The sequence below is a fragment of the Perca fluviatilis genome, chromosome 15, assembly GCF_010015445.1.
Source record: "Perca fluviatilis chromosome 15, GENO_Pfluv_1.0, whole genome shotgun sequence".
NCBI classification, from domain to species: Eukaryota; Metazoa; Chordata; class Actinopteri; order Perciformes; family Percidae; genus Perca; species Perca fluviatilis.
The window spans coordinates 4898138-4919943 of record NC_053126.1 but is presented as its reverse complement, the minus strand read 5'-3'; the positions used below and the strand labels follow the sequence as shown (position 1 = coordinate 4919943).

Below are 21806 nucleotides of genomic sequence, written 5' to 3'. Positions count from 1 at the left end.
TATTAAACAAAGAGAAATGTTCTCCCTTCGTCCTATAATATATGTAATGTAATAAATCGATACCAGAGTAGCCTTCTTCCTTGTTCATTGCTGCAATTATTAAAGTGCAGAGGAGAAAATGTCTTCACAACAATCATCTGTTGAATGTTTGATGGTAATTTATTTGTGCTTTTGAATGTAATCAATAATCATAAACTATAGTAAAATAAGCTTTATTTCTCTCTGTCTACTGTACAATGACGAATTCAAGTACAAAACATTTGGTCTCAACTACTGCCAGAAAACGTTTAGTTATGTTGTAACCTTGGTTCTCTGAGAGACTATGGCCCAATCCCAAAGTGAGCCCTGAGGACTAAAGACTCACAGACTTAAATGATCTCAGGTGCTAAGTGAGTGAGTGTGTGAGGCCACATGGGCTCAGATAGGTAGAAATGGGACAGCACTTCACGAGATCACATGTTACCTTGGCGACGTTTAATAACAGAGATGTTGCTGACACTTGCCGGTTTGGGAATTTTCATTTTAAGTCTGTTGCTTTCCACACGGCCAAGGCACAGGAGACGGCTGCGTGATTCCACATTATTTCAAGCTCTTGTTTTACAAGCTGGACACCAGGTTGGTCCGTTCCGTGGTCGTGTGTCGTGCTGTTGTTTACTTTTTGTAATTTCCGGATTTCCCTAATGTCTCCGCGGTAAACGTCACAACGCTTTGAACTGTGGGTAATTCCCTTTGGTGAAGTCTGCATCGATGCAGACTCACGGAAAGAGCTCGGTAAGTGTGTACTCAAACCCTCACGCCCTTTGACATTCGACATTGGGACAACCCTAAGCCCTTACGAATTTCGCGAGAACGCGCACCAAAGTCCGTGAGTCTGTCAGTCCGGACTTTGGGATTGGGCCTATTTCTCCACCATACATATAGAATAAGTAACAGTGTACCTCTTAGTTATACAGGAAAGAAGCCAGTCATTTGAGTTGATGGCAAAACTCGTGAGCTGGGTGTCTGTCACACCCCTAGTATGGCTGCACAAATAATCGCAATTTTATCGAAATGACAATGGGGCGCAATATTTGTTAAAGGCAAAATATGTGTCAAACCAATCTAAAATAAAGTATTGTGGTGCTGCTGAGACGTCCCGGCCTACAAATCCTATCCTACAGACTAAAGAAAAAATCTTTGTTTGGTACAGATCCTCGCAAAAAAATCACACTTCAATAATTTTTATAATTCAATAATGATACAAAAATGATCATTCCCTCCAATATTGTGAATCATATCGCAATCGCAATATCAGTCAAAATAATCGCAATTATATATTTTCCTAATATTGTGCAGCCCTAACCCCTAGTAAAGACCAAGACGCACATTGGACCCAAAAGGTTGGTTTGCATTAAGGCATTCAAAGAATAAATGCATTAACTGCAGTCAGAGCTGCCAAGTCAAGGTACTATTTCAAACTTACTGTCTAAATTCTGGAAGCCAGTCAAATTCTATAAAATTTAAAGTCCCCACTTCTTTTCCTCCAAGTATTGAATCTGATGACCAGATTGATCTCAAGAAGTGGCGTATGTATGACACGCCAATTCGTGTTATCAAGACGCATAATTGCTTTTTTTATTTCTTTTTTTAAGCCTTCCCCAATGTTTCTTCTCTAAACCCAACCGTTTATTGTTTTCCTAAGCGTGTGACGTTGGTCACTGTCATGTTTTTGTCGTTTTTTTGTGTTACTAAAGCCTTTCCCAATGTTCTTTTCCTAAACCTTTTTTCTTTTTCTTTTACACGCGTGTGACGTTGTCACGATAACACGCAACGTGGCGACGCCACGTGGTGTGTCTGTTTACATCCACTGTGTACAGCGTAGACATACACGTGGATAGCTCAAAATGCGTACAGATAACACGCCATTTGGCTTTAGGAAAGTGGCGTGTATGTTTATGCAAAGTCATGATGCCACGTTGTGATGACTGTAAAGCTTTAAGTCAGAACAATATCTGTTTAGCTCTCAGTAGAAATTTTGTTGCTGCTAGCCATTTATTTTGAAGATGATTGCACAGTCTCCTCCTGCAAATACAAATTACGTGCATCCAGTCTCTGTACACTATTCAGCCTTTCACTGCTCATGCGGCAGTGGAGTTTATTGCGGCGCTTTACACACACACACATATGGTCATTTGTATTTTCCACCTGTAACATTTGGATATTGTCGTATTGGTAAAAGTAAAGAAAATATGTTGATGAGAGACAATTATTTTGTTCCACAAATCATGATGGTGTTTTCGGCACATAAACCAACTTTGCTCAACTGTGACTTCTGCTCTGCTCTCTTGTGATCACAGCATTAAGTAGTAATTAGTATCATTCGCCAAATCACACAGATTATCCACACAAGAAATATTATGCTATTGTATGAACTGGCTACAAATGCATGAAGTATTCCCTGTGAACATTTTGTTTCAGCCTAAGTTGAACATGATGAGCTATGTCCTTGTCGTTACCCTTGTTAGCTTTGCAGCGAATGCATAAAGCCCATCTGGGTTCATATATATATGACCAGAAAAAACATTTAGCATTCTGCAAGTAGCTCAGAAGCAGAGAAGTGACAGAATGATGGCACAAACTGCAGCTCACAGTGAGAGTGTGTGCCAGAGAATCATAAACTGTGTGAATGTGTGCACACGTTTCTTTGCTTGTGTATTTTAGGTGTGTGCGTGTGTATTGCGGTGTGTTTCTGGATACATCGAGGCAGTTTAGTGGAGGCAGGGTTCAATGTGACAGACGCACTGCTCTTAACAGTCTCAAGAGCGTACAAGTTTTCTCCCCTGTCATCTCCTCTGCTCCAATCTGTCACACACGCACTTGCACACAGTGAACTTTGTTCATAGGTTCTGTTGATCTGTCTGCAGACTGAAGTGAAATCTCAGTTTGCGAGGAGTTCATTTGTCAGCGGCAAAGTCACTGACATAACTATCTACTGATTGTGTGTGTGTGTGCATGCATGTGTGCACGTGTGTATAGGCACGTATGCTCATATATTTGCACACAGTATGATACAAGCAAGCATGTATGTGCGTACATGCATCATTTGATTTTGTAGTCCTCCAATCAGACTCTTTATACATGTGCTTCCTGTCTCTAACTGTATGTCTATATGATCCAGTGGTCTGTGTCAAGGGTTATGTGCTGCATACTGAATTAGCTTGTCAGGTCGGAGCTGGTCTTAGGGGAGAGTCCCTTTTCGTAGTTTCTAATGCTTGCAGACTTCTAATAACTTCCCCACGGACTGGAGGGACTCTGTTAGCCATCAATCTTTCTATCTCTTATTCTTGCGCACATAGCCTTTTCAGTGTATCCCCCTATTCCTTTGCCTCCTCTGTCCTCTTCTTTTGCTCTCCAAATTGTTCTCACCCCACTAACTCCACTTTCATTCACCTCTATTTCCCCTTACGCTCTTTTCAATTACTGAGTTTTTTTTATTCTGCCCTTTCCTTCACCTGCCTCTTCCTCAAAATATCATCCTCTCGAGTCACTTGATGGGAACTGTTGCCAAATAAAAACAGCTTTAACTTTGAGTGCAACAGTCACTTGTTGTGTTTAAAGATCCATCAGCTTCCTCCACTGGTACAGAGAATGATGATTATGGCGATCATGAAGATGCTAATTTGGTGACAATATAAAGGATCTTGGTGCTTTAATAACAATACTCAGGCTGCTGTAGCTCACACTATTGTGTTAATACGGATGTTATTCTGCTGTGTTGCCTGTGACAGCTGAAACAAATAGTTGTGTTTTCGCTGTTGAAGCTTCCTGTCATGCTTGCTTATTTAGCACTATGCAAAACATAGGTGTGTGTGTGTGTGTGTGTGTGTCTGAAGAATTTGCCTTTTGTCAGCTTGTCTATCTATTTTGTTTTTAAGTGGTTTAAAATCTACAGTTTTCAAAAAAAAAAAAAGATCAGCCCTGTAGGGGGAAAAAAGGCTCTGAGCCTCTTTCCTCTGATTCAGACATTTTACTCCCTGCTACAAGTCTGTCTTCTCATCTCCTTCTTCACTGCCTATTAACCTTTAGTCCCAATATTGGCAGTATGTCCCATGTTGTTTCTCTCCATTCCTCTTTCATGTTGTCATCCCTTCCCTCATTATGCCGCTTATCTCTCCCGCTCTCTCTCTTTTCCCTTTTTTAATTTAACAAAAATAAAATTCTGCTCTCCTCTTTTTGCTCATTCAGATCCAGATTAATGTCGATCAGCCGCCACTCGCAGAAGAACACAAGCAGAGAGTGGGTGGTATGATGGAGTCCCTTGGCCTTCAGACGCCACCCGAGAGCTGCAGCCCCAGTCTGCCCGGCAACGTCTTGTATCCCTCATCTGTGTAGTGAAACGCACTCATAAACACACTGTGAACTGTACACAACACACACAGGCTGACTTATTTCATATATAATCACACCAAGCTCACGCACGCACACACACACACACTCAGCCCACCATGAAAGCTACTCATACTGTACTTCAAATGTCAGCAGGGCTTCTTCATGGATTTTCTCTGGCAATTTATTGACTTGTGTTGTGCTTTTCACTAAATCTCTTTGACAGCCCGCTGTACAACACAGGGTCGTTACTGTATTTCAGTCAGAATCAGTACTTAAAGGCTCAATACGTCTGTCTTGCTGATTGACTCTCTCTTGCTCACCCACACACTCATATCGCTTAAGTCTGTTCAGCTTGATGTTAGCTTTATTGCCTGCTGTCATATAAAAACAATATTTCCATATCACATGAAGTAAATAAATGCACCGTTAACAAGTGGAACACTTTCAGCTGTGATTGAAGCGGTAGCTTCATGCAAAAAATACCCGTTAAATTATTTTTATGGACGTTCATACTGGGGCGGCCCAGAGCCTCAAGTGAAACCTATTTTGGGGCATTTCTGCCTTTATTAGAGAGGAAAGCTGAGACATGAAAGAGGAGAGAGAGAGAGATGGGGGGGGGAGACATGCAGGAAAACAGTCACAGGTCGGATTCGAACCCTGGACCTTCTGCGTCAAGAAATAAAGCTCTGTATATGTGCACCCACTCTGCCAACTGAGCTAACCAGCTACTAGATTGTTGCTTTTAAATATAAACACACCTACTTTCTGCTTCATCGCTCCTTAACTATTGTCCTCAGGCGTGTTGGAGACGTGTCCATCTGTCTATCTGACTTCACGGTGAAAGCCGGTGGATGTTCCGGAAAACTCCTATAACGCCACCCATTTTGCAATTTGTTTCATTTATTGTCACAGATCTTTAATTTGTATACACCTCCTGTGTTTTCTGTTCTGCTGTTAGAAGCAGCTCATGCTCCTGTCTCCATTTGGCAGTGGCACAGTAAAAGAGTTTACTGCAGGTGTTTTGAAAGTATTTACCAGCAGTGTTAAAGAAAAGTTGGATAAACAGTGATCTTTAGTCATTAAAAAAAAAATCAAAAAAAAAAAATTGTTTCTTTATTACAGGCCTACATTTTTACTTTCACTACTTTAAATATGATCTAATACCATTAAGTACACTATACCAGGGTGATTTTACTACACTACACCACCTAAAGGACACAATCCGACAGAGAACCTCACCTGGACATTTTTGTTTTCTATTAACATTTTACAACTGTGGAGTGATAGAAGTGGTCAAGGTGAAACCTACCATCAACTTAGTCATTTATTATTTGGATAGCCTAGTCATTTCTATGGATTCTGGACACATTTGACTTTATAGTACAAATCACTGATTGATGCAACACATGAAAATGAAGGATGACCCAAAGAAGTAATTGACCTGTTCATAGCAGCAATTACTCATCCCAAATTTAAGCCCCAGCTCTTTTTTTATGCCCAGAGAATGGTTTTGTCTCAGTGAGGGTCCCAGTTGTAAATGACACATTAGCACCTGATTAGCACCTTCACACAGGAGTTTGTGAGTGTGGCACCCTACAGGCCACTGGTGTGAGGTGAACAAGCCCTTGCTGCTCAGCTGTTCTTGATTAACTGTAGAGGATCTTTTAACTATAATGTCCGCTGATGATGTTTGGATTAGGTGCCAGGTATTCCAGGAAGAAAATAAATGGAGTTGTTTTGTACTAAAGTAAAAACTACTTTTTATTTCTCAGGTGGCGATTTGTTCAGACAGAACAAGAAGTGTTCTTCTCAGGTTCATTTAATTCAAAGAAAGTAAATTCCTTCTTGAAAATCTGCACAGCTAACATTTACATCACAAAAAAAAGTATTTTATTAAATCATTTTTTATTTTTGGATAAATGTGGCTTGCAAAATGTCAGCACATCTCACAGTAAACAAATGAGGAACGCACTTCTTATATACTGTCTATGGGAGCGCACCCCCACGCTCTGGTGGTGTCTCTCTTTAAATCCTCCGTGCGGAAACAACATCCTCGTCCTCGGTTAGCGCCCGCTGGCTGTCATTCGTCCGAGGCGAGCCAGCCGGTGCTATCGTGGCGCTGGCAGAGTGGAGCAGCGAGAGCCGCATGTAAATGAACACCTTCTGCCTCCGTGTTGTTGTCACCTGAGGATCCAGAGGGGCACGCTGACCGTCTCGTCCCCGTCATCGGCGAGCTGACCTTAAACGTCTCGTGTGGAGATATAAAAAAAGAAGAAGAAGGTTAAACTGCACTACTTTGGAGCAAACGCTGTCCGCTAATCTCTGCCGTGCGGCGCCGCCGTTTCTCGCCACAACACGGTGAGTGATCCGTGAGTTTTGTGGCTGTAATGTCCGGCGCTTTTATCGGTTGGTTGACCTGTGTTGGCCGCTGGCTGATGAACCCCGTCGGGCTATACAGCTGCGATGACACGCGGAATCGATTTATCGAGGAGTGACTTCAAATACTTCTTTAATTCCCCCAAAGCGCACCCCTTGAGGAAACCTCATGTAAATCATTGTAATGGAATATTGCAGAGTTGACGTACACCACCAGTAGATGTGGTCTTACAACACAGCCTAATACTTAACGCGTAATTATCGGTTTAAAATTAAGTAAATTAACTAATTGTTGCCTGTATAGACAGTCGCGCGGATGAAGGGAACGCGGGTCAGGTAGGGTGCATGCAATCAATTAAGCAATCTGTAATTAATGGTCCACATGACGGTCTTTATCCAGGCTCTGCCATCACCATTACGCATGTCAGTGGCTGTGCCTCTGCATGAATGATAACCGGGATAGAGCCTCACAGATGCAAGCAGAGAGCGAGAGAGGGAGAGGGAGGATGTGTCAGTCCTTGAACCTCAAACCTCCCACAGCAGGCTGGCAGCCTGAGGGGAATCTGGATCCAATCCCTGCTGCACATCCAGCTGATAAGCATCTTGCTTAGTCCGTCTTCTCAGGAGTTGCTTTAGCCTTGAAGGCTGGTTTTGCCTCTTGGAATTAATGTCACAGAGTTGGTTGGTTAACAGTTAGGACAATGTCCTATTCCCACGCTTGATTGAAGATATTTTTTTTTCAAATTTATTTTTTTACATCTTGTCCTGCGGGATTAGAGAAATTGCAGATTGCATCCTAGACTATCTGATGCATATTTTCACCCCGCAGGGACTACAGAGGGGAGCTATCTTCACAGCGGGTGTGTAGTATAATTAAATATGCTAGCCTACTTATCTGACTTTGCCTCAGGAGATTGTTGGCAGAGAAGAAAATCTCCTCCGGCCAAGAGACTTACGTGGGCTTACATGGCTTCGGTGAAGAAGTACACCGCCTTCAGACCTTCCCACATCGAACACCTCACCCAATTTGAGTGACCCGTTGACAGGCCAATTCTGACCCAGGCCCTTCCACCTTGGATTGCTGACCGTCGGTGGGGTGTCAGCTGCAGGGAAATCCATTAGGGCTGCAACTAACGATTCTTTTCATAGTCGATTATTTTCTCGATTAGTTGTTTGGTCTATAAAATGTCAGAAAATGGTAAAAGATGTCGATCAGTGTTTCCCAAATCCCAAATATGACGTCCTCAAATGTCTTGTTTTGTCCACAACTCAAAGATATTCAGTTTACTGTCAGAGAGGAGTGAAGAAACCAGAAAATATTCACGTTTTAGAAGCTGGAATTAGAGATTTTCTAAAGACTTGAACCGATTCATTGATTTATCAAAATAGTTGGCGATTAATTTAATAGTTGACAACTAATCGATTAAACTGTGCAGCTCTAAAATCCATCCTTCCATTATTGCAGAGCAGCTCGGTTGTATTAATGGTCTTACAATATGTGCGCTGGGCTGTACACTTTGTGCTGTTGTACACCTCAACTAATAAAGGTGGGGGGAGTAGCTCCCCTTGTTGCTGTTATGACCACAGGCAGAAATCATGTTACGTTGGTGGTTTATCCTTCAAAGGTCTCATTTCTCCCCAAGCAGCCCAGCGTACGATTCAAGGAGCACTTGAACATTGCAGTGAGTCAAAGTCACTCTCATTTGGTCAGGCTATAGCCAAGTGTAATCGGATCTCAAAACGTGAGTGCTTTACCGGTAGATTTTCATAAATAACGGTCCTGTTTAATTAGGGATATCCTGCCTACAAGTTAATGGATGCATTTAAACTCATTTCGTTGCTGCCCGTGCCACATTAGAGATGATTGATCCGCTCCTAATGTCCGTCTTACGCTAGTCCAAGTCTCAGCACTTTGCCCAATTGCATGGAAACGTTAGCGTGTGTGTGTGTGTGTGTGTGTGGTATGTGTTGACTGCATTAAATTGTGCTGGTGGCGATAACCTTTTTGCCCGTAAATATCCATCAGAGCTACATGGCTGACTGCATGGAAGCACACAGGAACATCTAATAACTCTGGAGAGACAAGGCCCCCTTTCCTTGGCTGTTATCTAGAAATATTGAGGCTTTCGACCAGCACTTAGGGATATTTAGTGTTGCATTTCTCAGAAAGCTGGGAAGCTACCCAAAAGATGTTCTCAGAATGCACAAATTGGCCGTAATCGAACATTGTCTTCACTCAGCTGTCTTCAGAAACACTTGTTTTCTGCCGTCTCTGTAAGAAAAATAAGTAAATAAGACACGGGAGTGTACATCTTGAATCGTATGCTTTTCTCCTCTGATTTAAGTGAGATTCTTAATTCATTCAACTCCATTCAGTCTAATTTGCTCACTTTGCTCACTTCCTAGTCCTTTTTAGATTTAAGAATTCGGCAGCCGGGCGCTTGTTAAGATCAATTCTGTCAGTGCAAAATCCCTGGTGCTCATTATCCTCTTGCACGGGCTCTGTCTTGCATTTTCTCTCCTATCCGTGAGTCTTTAAGTTCTACCGCTGTGTCTTACCATAGGTGTGAATGAATAAAATATTCACCAGGAAAGCTGTTATTTCCCTGCAGGGTCTTGCCTTCACACTCCTCTACCTTCCCCCCTCCCCTCCCTCCAAAAGCCTCAACGCCTCTCCGGTCTTATATTACATCTATGCTCGCCGCTCATCTCTTGCTCTCCTCATGCTTCTCACATCTGACTCTCCCTGTGTGCCACTCACCCCCCGCCCCCATCCAAGCCCCTCTGCATCCCCCTGATAGTATCATTGATGGAACCCTTGTTAAATGATGCATGAATTCTGTGAATTATATCTTGTAGCTTTTCATCAACATTGTCTTCTCCCCCTTTCCAGTTACTTCCGTTTTCTTAAACATTTGGTTTTCATCAAATTTTCATTTGATGAGGCCCTATTTTTAGAGGTTTTATTTATCTTCTCGCTCTCATCCCTCCCTTTCGAACGCCTCTAAGGGAAACAAAGTTGCAACTGAATGAAAATGTTGAAGACGCCCACTTCAGAGAGAGAGAGAGAGAGAGAGAGAGAGAGAGAGAGAGAGAGAGAGAGAGAGAGAGAGAGAGAGAGAGAGAGAGAGAGAGAGAGAGAGAGAGTTCCCCTGGGGATTATGCAAACTTGTGCCAGACATCAGATGTGTCTTTAAAAGGAGCATAAGGAGCCCCTCTTTAGATGCCAGCTCCCCTCTAGCGTTCCATATTGACCACTTATCCCCAGCATGTCTTTCTATTTCACATATTCCACAAGTATCACAAGAGAGAATAACCTTTCGAGCAGCTTTGGAAGAAGAAAAATGGCTTCATGAATAAAACTATTTCAGTGAAAGCTCACTGTTTTCAGATGAAAGTGAAATCTCTGTATCAAAGGAAGAAAAATGTGTTCATCGTGACAGTCCTAGTCGGAGAATTGTGTTCAGAGATATGTAGTGTGTGTCTTTCCTCTGTAGCCTAGAACAACTTGGAAATCGCACAACTCTGTGCCAGTAGTGAGGTGTAGAACAATGTGATGCACATCTAATGGCTTGTCGACTTTTGTTCAGGAGAGTGCCTCTCTGCCGACCCCTGCTGACCATGCGGAGTGTGTGTGCGGTGGTCCTGGCGCTCGCCGCTGCCGCCCTCAGCTCGGCCGACTCAGACACGCACAGACTGAGACATGACTCCAACCTGGAGATCTGTATCCTTCTGCTGCCAGTGGACAGAGCTTGTTTGTGTGTGTCTTTGTGCCTTTTTAATGTGACAGATGGATGCATGAGAGAGCATTTATGTGAGTTATGCCCATGTGGAGAGTGTGTGTCCTCCTGACCTCTTATTAGACAAGCGGCTGTTTGAGACTAAGAGGAAAGATCAACTCAACGCCCTCAAGAATCTGGTCGAGCTGAACGACATCAACCAGCAGTACAAGATCATAGACATCATGCTCAAAGGACTCTTCAAGGTAGTGTGTGTGTGTGTGTGTGTGTGTGTGTGTGTGTGTGTGTGTGTGTGTGTGTGTGTGTGTGTGTGTGTGTGTGTGTGTGTGTGTGTGTGTGTGTGTGTGTGTGTGTGTGTGTGTGTGTGTGTGTGTGTGTGTGTGTGTGTGTGTGTGCACTCTCACATCCTATGCTCTGTGGGCAGCAGCAAAATCAACACCACTAGTCTGCAAATAAAAACACTGACAGCAACCGTGAACTTCTGAGAGCTTGACGGTCTTGTGCTCTCAGCAGATGAGAAAGTTCGCAGCCCCTACAGAGAATCTAAAGCTTTAAATCCAAGGTTTACATTCATCGCCACGTTTCCTTGCATGCATTTGAATGTTTATTCAGACACGGCTGCTGGGAGCGCCATTCACTCGCGCTAAGCTCCGAGCTTTGCCTCGCAGAATGCATTATGTTCCCAGAGGACGGTTATCTATGCATCTGCGTGCATCTCAAGGACAACTAGCGTAGTCAACCAAAGCGGCTGGAATACATTGTCAGGTGTGTGTGTGTGTGTGTGTGTGTGTGTGTGTGTGTGTGTGTGTGTGTGTGTGTGTGTGTGTGTGTGTGTGTGTGTGTGTGTGTGTGTGTGTGTGTGTGTGTGTGTGTGTGTGTGTGTGTGTGTGTGTGTGTGTGTGTGTGTGTGTGTGTGCTCCTGCTTTTATCTCTTCCATATACTTTCCTCTCGATAGAACTTTTTAAAGCAACAGTTTCAAACACGTCCCCCAGTTTAAACTCCTTATTGTAATATACCTGATCTTCTGGCCACTCGTTGCTTGTCCAAATAGAATCCACTGGGAAGTTGCATTCAGCAGATTTACCGCAATGCCCCCGATCTCAGCTGTAAAGCAAGTAGTGGTGTGTAAAATATGATAGGAATACATTTTCCTTTTTTAAAATCCTATCTATATTCCCCAGCTGCGTTACCGCCACAGTAACATAAATCCCCAGCACACAGTGTAGAGTAAATAAATCTGGCTATTGAGCTGTTTTCTCTCATTCTTAAAGGTGTTGGAGGACTCGAGACAAATCCTGGTTGCGGCCAACATGCAGCCTGACGACCCGTTCCCAATGGACGATAAGATCAAAGAAGGTCCGACTCACTTCTTACACCTCGGCTGTTTCATCATATCATTTCATTTTTCTGTCTCCCAAAAGACAGATTCCCTTTTACACCTTAGCTGTTTCATCATTTCATTTTTTTTTTTTTTTCCCCCAATGTCTTTTGTTCTTGCTCCACATATATAAGCCACTTTATTTCGCAGCAACTCAGTGTTTCTTTCACACTCTGATTCTGTCTCCACCACCTCTGACTGATTTTGCCTTGTGCTCTGTTCCCCGTTTTTCTAAAAGCTCCACCTCGTGTCAGTCTTTCTTTCTTTCATCCTCACCTTTCGGTGCCAGTGGCGGCCAATAATATCGGCTTTAACGTCTGTCTGAAATGTCACGAATATCATTTCCCATATATATAATTTTTTTTCAGGCTTATTCAACGCCACTACCTATTTTAATGTGTTCCCTGAACAAAATCAACCATTGCTTGAGTTGCACTCCTCCCCTTGTTATGTGCATCAGCATCATAACAAGTGTTTTGTCAGCGCAAATATATCGTCAAAGTTGTCCTACTTCTTCTGTTTCTCTCTTCCCTCCCTCTCTCTATAAATCTCTGCAGCTTATTCCCATGTGGTGGAGAACACAGCATTTTTTGGCGACGTGGCGTTGCGTTTCCCACGTATCGTCCACCACTACTACGACCGGAACAATGACTGGGACGGCCTGCTGCGCTGGGGGCTGAATTTCTGTAACCAGACGGGGGTTTTCACCGGAGGAGCCCACCAACATGTCCTCACACTTGTAAGACTTGACAATCACCTATCCTGTCCTTATTGTTACCTGAATCATTTTCTCTGCAGAAGGAGCATAGTGAGAACATGGAAAAATAGTTAAATGATATAGTTACCTTGTGTCGTGTTCGCTCCGTGGAATGGATGTGTACACTGGATGTTTTCTACTGAGATGATGTAGTAGAATGTTTGCAGCTTAAAATGATCCCAAACTTTCTGTCGTTTTCTCTAGCCTGTCTCTTCTCTTAGCCCCCTCACTATTTTCGTCTTCCTTCACGTCTGCAATTGTAATCTGGGCCGTCAGTCTTGTGTCCACAGAAGCGTCAACCTGTTATGTGCTAGTAGCCTATTGCGCTAGTAATAATCCTCAGGAAACACAGTGAGCCGTACAACCTTAATTACATTGACTTAACGAAGCTTCAAGGCAAAGAATTTTGCTTCGAGGATTTTTTGTAATAGAGTTATTCGAGGAATCGTTTCAGCCCTAGTCTGGTACACAGATATGACAGATATGCCTTTATAGTTCAGGTTATACAGTAGGTGTGCATCGGCTGTCACATCCTCTGTGTCAGCTAATGCTGCTCTGCCTTCACTGCAAAATGTGTCATTTGTCATCATGATGCATTGTGGCCTTTGAAACTTCAAAGAGTAAAAGTGGATGAACTGGTATTCCTTATTTAGATGATTAGATTCAACTTTATTGTCATTGTGCAGAGTACAAGTACAAAGACAGCGAAATGCAGTTTGCGTCTAACCAGAAGTGCAAAAAAAAAGCAGAAAAGTGCAATGCGATATACAATTATAGACAGGTGGTGCATAGGCAGGACAAGAAATATATTGCAGTGTTATAAGAGCAGAATAAATATGGCTTTGTAATATGAACAATGTATGAACAACATGTATACATGCAATGTAGTAGCAGTGACATAGCTGTAGTAAGAATAATATAGATATATGCAGTGTATTAACAGAATATATATGGATATACTGGATGGATATGGATATACCATATAGACAGATATGTACAGCTATGTCCAGTGTGGTAACATTATGAGAGTAGTAAGATATAAGTGTCTGTGCAGGATGAAGAGCAGTAGAATATGGCTATGTATAGGTGTAATTACAGTGTGTACATCTGTAAATGAATAAATAAATAGAATTACAGGAGGAAAGCGTGGAAAACAGTATGGGTGGGATAGGGTAGTGCAAATTGTCCGATGGGGGGAGGGGGCTTAGTAATATTAGTTATTTAATGTTTGGGTAAATGAACTACTCCTGCAGGATTAATCTGTGACCATAGCAATGTGCCAAGAGGATTATATTGTGGAAGTAGCAGCAGTGAAAGTGTGCCTCCAGCCCTCACTTGTTCCTCAGTAACCCTCACTCATAGTTTCTGATCCCCTACTCTCTGTTTCATGTAGCTCACTGTCTTAGAGTCTAAAGCTGAAGTGATTCAAATGATAAAATAAGCTATATTACTCAGAAGAAATGTTAATTTCTGTCTGCAGCTCATACTGCTTTTTTAGCTGCAGAGTAAGCAACGGGCCAGTGGTCTCATTTTCATTCCTTATCTCCTTTTGAATAAATGATAATGTGCTTCCTCCTCTTTTCCTCCTTAATCTGTCTGTTCTGCTCATCTCTCAGATGTCACAGGAGCTGGGAATAATGGAGAAATCCCCAGACTTTATAAACCCATACCGCACAGAGAGAGACGATGTGAGTAAGATGCATACATGTTGTTCCACCCTCTGCTCTCTAGATAACCCTTTAGGTCCCATGTTGTAAAAAGTGAGATATGTATGTATTTTTTTATTATAAAGCAGGTCAAGGTGCTATATAAATACCGTGAAACGCTCACTCCACAGAAAAATACGCGTATAGGGCTGGGAAATATGGAGAAAATCGGATATGGCGATATTCTTGTCCTAATACCTCGATGGCAATATTGTAGTGATATTATAGGGTTGGCAATTGGTGCTTTAACAAAATATCTTCACAATGAGATTTCAGATAAATAATCTTCAGTAATGTTGATATAATGACTAAGTGGGTAAAGGTAAAAATAATAGAAGAGCTAGAACAGTCTGGTAACACAGAAAATGACATCACTTTACTGTAATGCAGCCTTTAAAACCCGGAAAAGACAACACTTCTAAGACGATATCTAGTCTCATATCACGATATCAATATAATATCGATGTATTGCCCAGCCCTAGACAAGTAGCCCACATTCAGAAACTGTGCCTTTTTGAAATGAGCTGTCTGGTTGTGATGTCCCAACTATACTATACGTATATAGGTAGAAAGTGTCGCTACGGTGACGTCACAGTCATTCCCTGGCTGCAGTGACTTCGAGAGTGCAGTTGCAAAGGACCTGAGACATTGACCAATCAGAGCAGACTTTGCTTTTTCGCTAGGGGAGCTTAAAGAGACAGGCACTAAACACTAAAATGGAGCGTTTCAGACAGAGGGTGAACACAGGTATATTCAGACAGACAGTATGAGAAAGATAATGTGTGTTTTGAACATTTAAAGCAAGTAAACATGTTCTAGTAGAAACCCAAAATACAAGTATGAACCTGAAAACTATAACATTGGACCTTTGACATTCTAGCGACCCCCTAGTTACACATACACAACTAGTAACGGACAGATCTTTGCTTTATCATACGGTTTCCTTTTAAGATAATAAAATCTCTCACACACAGCCATCTCTCTAACCCTTACTCGCCTGCTTCAGGTGCTTCACACTGCCGAGGCTTTCCAGAAGATCCTGAGGGAGGAAGAGAAGAGGAGGAGGAAAGAAGAGAAGAGGAAAGAAATCAGGAAAGGTCCTCGCATCTCCCGCTCCCGCACCGAGCTATAGCGCTACAGCGCGGTGCATTTGGAGAGCAGAGAAGAGGGGCAAGGAGCACACGCACAGTCCACAAGGGGTGGCTTGACTTGTAGACTCCTGTCGACAGTGAAGGAAATAAAAGCTGTCCTCACAAAAGCCAGGTGCTCTGTTGAAAACAAGAGAGCGACCCTCAAGGTGACACAAAAAGGGGATAGTGGAGGTTAGTCAGTTTCTGACAAAGGCTTGAATCGCTCTACATCTACAGTGATTCATAATTGGAAAATCTAACTTATAGGAGGTAAAAGACGTCTCTGGAATAGGAGTTGATAAGGGAAAATCATTTTTGATAACCTGAGGATTACATAACTGTACTTTGGAATATAATTCGTTTTAGTATAATCTTATAAAAAAAAAACTGCAAACCCCCACTGTATTGTGTCTGGTCTAGATTTAACGTGTCTAAAACCCATATGCTTCGTTTGCCAAATATAAATTTGTCCTCACCTCATTAAATTTGGCCTGTTTCTGGTAAGGTTCGCTTGAATTGATAATGAAAAAGTAATAATTATTTTCCTTGAACTGAGATTTGTAGAGGCAGATTTATGTTCTTATTGCTGCTCAAAGTTTTAAGGACTTGTATTTAGTTTTCCTGGACGTATTCCTTAATTTGTTTATTTTATTTATTTAACGTCCTGTTGAATCTTTTTTTTATTATTATTTTATCACTATCATCAGTGAATTTTTTCATTTACATATTTGGCATTCTTTTTACACCAATCTTGGTAATTGTTTGTTAAATGTCCCTTTTTTAGTTAACAAGAAACATTTTATCCTGTTGGAAATATATGTCAGATACAGAATCAGAATTACCAAAATGACCCCTTTGTCTTGCAACCCTGCACCTGTGTCTGTGTTAAACATATTTTAGTTTTTTTTCTGTTCATAATTCCCGGAAATTGACATTTAAATGGTTTCGATCTATGGAATTGAGATTGATGTAATTTTGAAATAGTATTCCGACTGTTATAAAACTTTTATGTATATTCAGAGAATATCAAAGTATCATTGCTGCAGAATGAACAAGCCATTTGGTTATCACATGTATTTGAAATAAAGTGACTCTGATATGTACAAAACAACCTGTATGGATTTCATATTCCCACGGTGTTAGTGTGTCTGTGTCGCAGCTAGTTGTACAGATCAGCCAACAGAGGGCAGCCAGTCACCAAACGGCCTTTCTCCAACCAAAGTCCAGTGTTGATGTTTGGGTTGAACAGAATGGAGCTGAACCTACCATGTAGCTAACATGTAGCTACGTTCAGAGGGTAACTAAAGCTTCAACGCGGAGAAGAAACGACCTATTTTAGTAAGACTGAGAGGTGTCTAATAACGCGGACTCTGGTAAGATAATACTGTCTTAATGTCCTGATAGTTGCTGTTTTTTTTTGCTGTTGGTTCTAAATGATTTACGTTAGCTAGCGTCGTTTTGCTAATAAATAGCCGGGATTAGCGTGGCATTTAGGGTTAAAACTTGATCTCTGCTTTGATGTCTAATTGTAGTTTTCAAGGTTGGTTTTCATTGGGTGGTATTTCAGTTATAAAGGTCAAACCTAAGCACCTAGTGCTATCTATCTAGTTCCTCAGCTTACTTGTGACGTTATTTGACGTTAGCTAACCTATTCAGTTGTTCTGTCCAGAACCTTCCTGACAAACACTGACTTTTCTAGGCTACATGTAACACAAAACAAGACTTGAATTATCATAATTAGCCTATGTGACTGCAGTGAACCTATCACAATGAAATCTCAGTAGTCACAACAGTAGGCCTAAGTTACAGACACTTTTCTGTTGTGCATTTTTTTTTTTCCATCAGGGGATTAGTAAGAGAAAAAGGAGCCAGTTGATAATGGAGGGTGAGAAGGAAGGAGATGACTCTGAAACCAGATGGAAAGAAGAACTCCGGCTGGTCCTCATCGGAAAGACCGGATCTGGCAAAAGTGCATCTGGAAACACCATCCTGGGCCGGAGGCAGTTCCTGTCACAGATCAGCGCTAGCTCTGTCACCCAGATTTGCCAGCTTGGGAGCACTGAGCTCGCTGAGGAAGAGGATGCTGAGGAGGACGGCCTGGCTGTCGCACAGAGGAGGATGACGAGAGTCACGGTGGTTGACATGCCCGGTTTTGGGGACACTCACCTGAGCGTGGAGCAGATCCATGCAGAGGTAGCCAAATGTGTGTCTCTCTCTGCCCCTGGGCCACATGCTTTCCTCCTGGTGGTTCCAATAGGACGATATACAGACAATGAGAACCAGGCTGCCTGCGAGTTGACCAAAATATTTGGGGAGGATGCAGTCCGTCAGCACACATTGGTTCTTTTTACCAGGGGGGATGACTTGGAGGGCACGGGGATTGACGATTATCTGAGGGAGACTGCACCTGCTGGGCTTAAAGCTCTGATTGAAAGGTGTGGGGGCAGGTACCATGTACTCAACAACAAAGACCCCAGTAACTCGGCACAGGTTAAAGCACTGTTAATGAAGGTGGGCAAGATGGCGAAGCAGACTTACGGAGGGTTTTATACTAATGCCATGTTTTTAGAAGCAGAGGCAGCCATCAGGGAGGAGCAGGAGAGGATGCTGAGGGAGCGAGGGCCAGCAGAGGGCGAAGAACAACGGGGAAACAGTGACAGCATGGAGGAACAGGCTAGACTCGCAAAACGAAGAAAGTGTGACTTGGAGTTTAACAGAGCAGAGAGCTTAGATATGGGATCACAGGGGGCCAGGAGGCGGGGGTTGGAGAGAGGAAATGAAGAGGAATTTAGGGTGGAGAGGTGGAGAGAGGAGAGCAGAGGCAACCCCTTCAGCTTCCTGAGGGACAGAGTTGAACAATGGAGGGATCCGTCCAGAGGCTGGCCCAGAGACCGCAGCAGGGCCGCGAGTAGGCGGCAGTCTCTCCGTTCGTCCATGAGGAGGGAGGCTGCGCTCTCTGCTAAGGTGCTGGAGAGAGTTAAGATCCTGGTGGCTGCTGGAGCCACAGGCATGGCAGTAGGGGCGATGTTTGGGGCAGCTGCCCCTCTAGCAGCTGCAGCCGGGGCATCTTTTATGGGGAACTCGGTTGGTTTTGCTGCGGGTCAGCTAGCTGGGATGTCTGTGGCCGGAGGCACGGGTGTTGGGAAAGCTGTGGGGGCCATAGTGGCGGCAGCCTCAGGGAAAACTGCAGTGGCTCTGGGGGCAGCAACCGGTGGAGTTTTGGGTGGTTCTGTTGGAGCCGTTGCTGGTGCTGAAGCTGCCAGTCCTAGGGAGGGCGCTCTGGATGCCCTGGGGCAGGTTAGTCTCATAGGGGCCTCTGCTGTGGGGCTGGCAGCAGGTGTGGGAGGCACCATGGGAGCTGGGGCTGCTTTAGGCGCAGCTCTGGAGGGAGCAGCTTTCAGCACAGCAGCCCTCTGTGGAACTGAAACTGCATCAGTAGGGGCAGCAGGTGTAGCCAACGCTTCTGTAGCTCAGAGTTTAGCCTCAGCAGCAGGACATCATGCTGTGGCCTCTGTAGGAAGTGTAGCTGCAGGTACTGGGACTCCTCAGTGTGCTGCAGCCGGAGCAGCTTTAGCTCAGGAGATGGCTGTGAATGTCCCAGTGGCTGCTGGGTATGGCAGCGCTGTATGTGGGTTAACAGGGCCCAGTGTGGCATCAGTGGCCAGCAGGGTTGTGTCAGACCCCTGGGGCGCTGTGGCGGTATCGACACGCATAATGACTGCGGTGGCTGAGATAGGCAAGGCTGCAGCAGGCATTGCCCTGGCTGGCGGTCTGGTAGTGAAGGTAGTAAAGGAAAAAGTCAGATGTGGCACAGGAACAACTGAAGCCAGTTACTCAGAGAAGAAGTCATATGAAGTCTACTGGAACAAATAAATACAGGCTATGAATAGAGCCATAATGTAATAGTGAATGAGCTCATTTTTTTTTTCTTGCCTCCTGAGTCCTGATTAAGTACTAGACACTACAGTAGCTTCCCCCCGTAAGACATATTGCTATGCCATGGAAATACAAACCACTGCAAAGATGCAATCACAAATTATAATAGATGGAAGAGAGCAGAAATTGTAATTGCAAATTTTGGTTGGAACTGTTTGAGGCTGGTGAATGAGTTCAGTGAACTTTTGCAATGCTGTGTGATGACTAATAAGGACACACATTTTTTTATCCAATTGATTTTTATAAGGTTGTGATCAATCTCGCCTTAATGTGTTCATACATAAATTTTTTAAAGGGGCTGTACTTGATATTTAGAACATCAATATAGCAGTAAACCAATATTTGCTATGTAAAGATATAGAGGAGTACTGACGTCCTTCACAGAGAATGAAGTCCCACTCCATCTGTGTGTGTCGTCCGAGCTTCTCTGTTCTTTGTTTTGATAGCCAGACGGGCCGTGCTTGCGTGTAAGTGCGCGTAGCTGTGGGAAAACGGCGGCCTTTCACGTATGGGGGAGTGGTCTATGAGAGCCACGTGGGGGCAATCCCCGTCCGCTGTTTTCTATTTTATTTATTTTTTTTTTTTTTTGCAGAATTTGAAGTGCAGCCCCTTTAAACAAATATTTACTTCTGGAAAGTACACTGATGAACATGTCAGCCGTGTAAACTCAGTTGAATGGGTTGAATGGGTTACAATTTGACTTTCTTTTGGCCTTTCTAAAGAACAATCAGAACTGTAAACATTCTTAAGCATCATATAAAAGTATTTGTTGGGTGAGATTAAAGTGTTAACGTAACTAATCTTACTCATTACAGTAATGGGTGTTGAAAATGAACTGAAGTGTTATATTTAAAGTGTTTCCTTTAGGTTTTTTTTAGCAGTGGGGGCAGGTCCGAACACAGGTCCGTACCGAAACAGAGCTGACACTTTGCTGCAACACAAACTAATATATTTATTCACCTCTATTCACACACAATGAGGCATATTTTCAGTTGTGATTGAACTGTATTTTTTGAGTTATTGTATAGGCCAACTTGGATCTTGACATATAGGCTAAGCATTCTGTAGCAAATAACAATAAACCCACTATTAATTACATTATCTTAATGCAGTGTCACTACTTCAGCATGTAAATAATGCATCTAAAATACAAATGTGGGCGAATACAAATAATGAAATGTTGCCATGGGGGGCCGCCACGGTCAAACAAACATAGAGGAAACACTATATTTAAATCCTAAAGTGTTTGTAATGACAGTGGGTGAGTTTTGCAGTTATGTATTAACACTATTTTTTACCCACCTGTTTTCAACTGCTGTATTATCAACAGTTAGTGGTGTATTATAGTGTGTTAACTTTGTTGCAGTGAAATAAAAAGCAAAGTATTCTTCCATGACGTCTTTGGCCTCATTTCTTGTCTACTGTTGTCGAGTTGTTAGTTATCTTTTCTGCCAGTGCCTCAACTGTGTCACTTCATTTTATGAGCGATTACCACAAGAACATTTTCTGAAGATCGCTTTTAGGTGTTTGTGCTTGAGTATATTTTGTGAGACTTTTTTTTTTTTTTTAATCCACTGTACCTCAGATCTGATGGTTGGATTACATATATACATTAATAATTCAACAACAGCCGTAGCCGGATGCATTATGTTTTGGGGTTTTCCGTCCATCCCATTCTTGTGAACGGAATATCTCAGGAACGCCTTGAGGGAATTTCTTCAACTTTTGGACAAACCTCCACTTAGACTCAAGGATTAACTCATTAGATTTTGGAGGTCAAACGTCTTTAAAGGAATGTCTTTAAAAGCAATTTTCTGGCCAATATTCAACGCCATAACTCAAGAACAAAAGGGAGACCTTTGGTCACATACTAAATTGGTGACAATAATCTTAAAACTCTAGTGATTGTATAGAATAGATCTTCTGTGCTGCCAGATTGAAGATGTGTGTGAAGCCAAAAAAAATTATTTTATTAAATTCCCTCAAACCACTACATATATTATGTAAGTCTGGCCATACATGGATGTAAACTGCAATTTGATTGGTTGGCAGAGGCACACAACCACAAGTTGGTAATTCTAGTTTTTTATTTAAATGTATTAAAACTTCAATATTTTTTAACTGCTAATAGCCTATAGTTACTTTTTTTATATAAAGTAAAACTTTATGGAGCTTTTTTGCTGCACTGTTGCTGCTTTATTTATTTATTTATTTATTTTTTTTAACCCTGACCTGAAGTATACTATTTGGATGCATTATAATGGTGAATGGTAACTCTTTGAATGGACAGTATGTGTAATTATAAATTATGTAATAGGGTATTGCATTTAAATTGAACACAAAACATTTAATCTGCAAGTAGGGCCACATAGAAACATGTCTCCAGTATTTATTGAATTATATTTATTCATTCA

General features: G+C 42.5%; 3 protein-coding genes across 3 annotated transcripts in view; all 3 read left to right on the top strand.

The window, feature by feature from the left end:
* Positions 1-5862, top strand: part of LOC120574178 (meiosis inhibitor protein 1) — a 58134-nt gene extending 52272 nt beyond the window's left edge. The window contains exons 32-33 of the mRNA XM_039824383.1: positions 4225-4352; positions 5166-5862. Of these exons, the coding sequence (XP_039680317.1) occupies positions 4225-4352; positions 5166-5241 (204 nt within the window). The 3' untranslated portion in view covers positions 5242-5862. The remainder of the gene's footprint in view (positions 1-4224; positions 4353-5165) is intronic.
* A 525-nt stretch (positions 5863-6387) lies between these two features.
* LOC120574181 (coiled-coil domain-containing protein 134-like) lies at positions 6388-15831 on the top strand. Its single transcript, XM_039824385.1, has 7 exons — positions 6388-6726; positions 10335-10468; positions 10608-10729; positions 11757-11841; positions 12421-12602; positions 14237-14308; positions 15333-15831. The coding sequence occupies exons 2-7, from the start codon at positions 10366-10368 to the stop codon at positions 15456-15458; spliced, it is 690 nt and encodes a 229-aa protein (XP_039680319.1). The 5' UTR covers positions 6388-6726; positions 10335-10365; the 3' UTR covers positions 15459-15831.
* An 817-nt stretch (positions 15832-16648) lies between these two features.
* Positions 16649-20318, top strand: LOC120574180. The gene is made up of 2 exons (XM_039824384.1): positions 16649-16829; positions 17302-20318. Exon 2 carries the CDS (start codon positions 17335-17337, stop codon positions 19327-19329), a length of 1995 nt encoding a protein of 664 aa, XP_039680318.1. The 5' UTR covers positions 16649-16829; positions 17302-17334; the 3' UTR covers positions 19330-20318.
* Positions 20319-21806: the final 1488 nt, after the last annotated feature.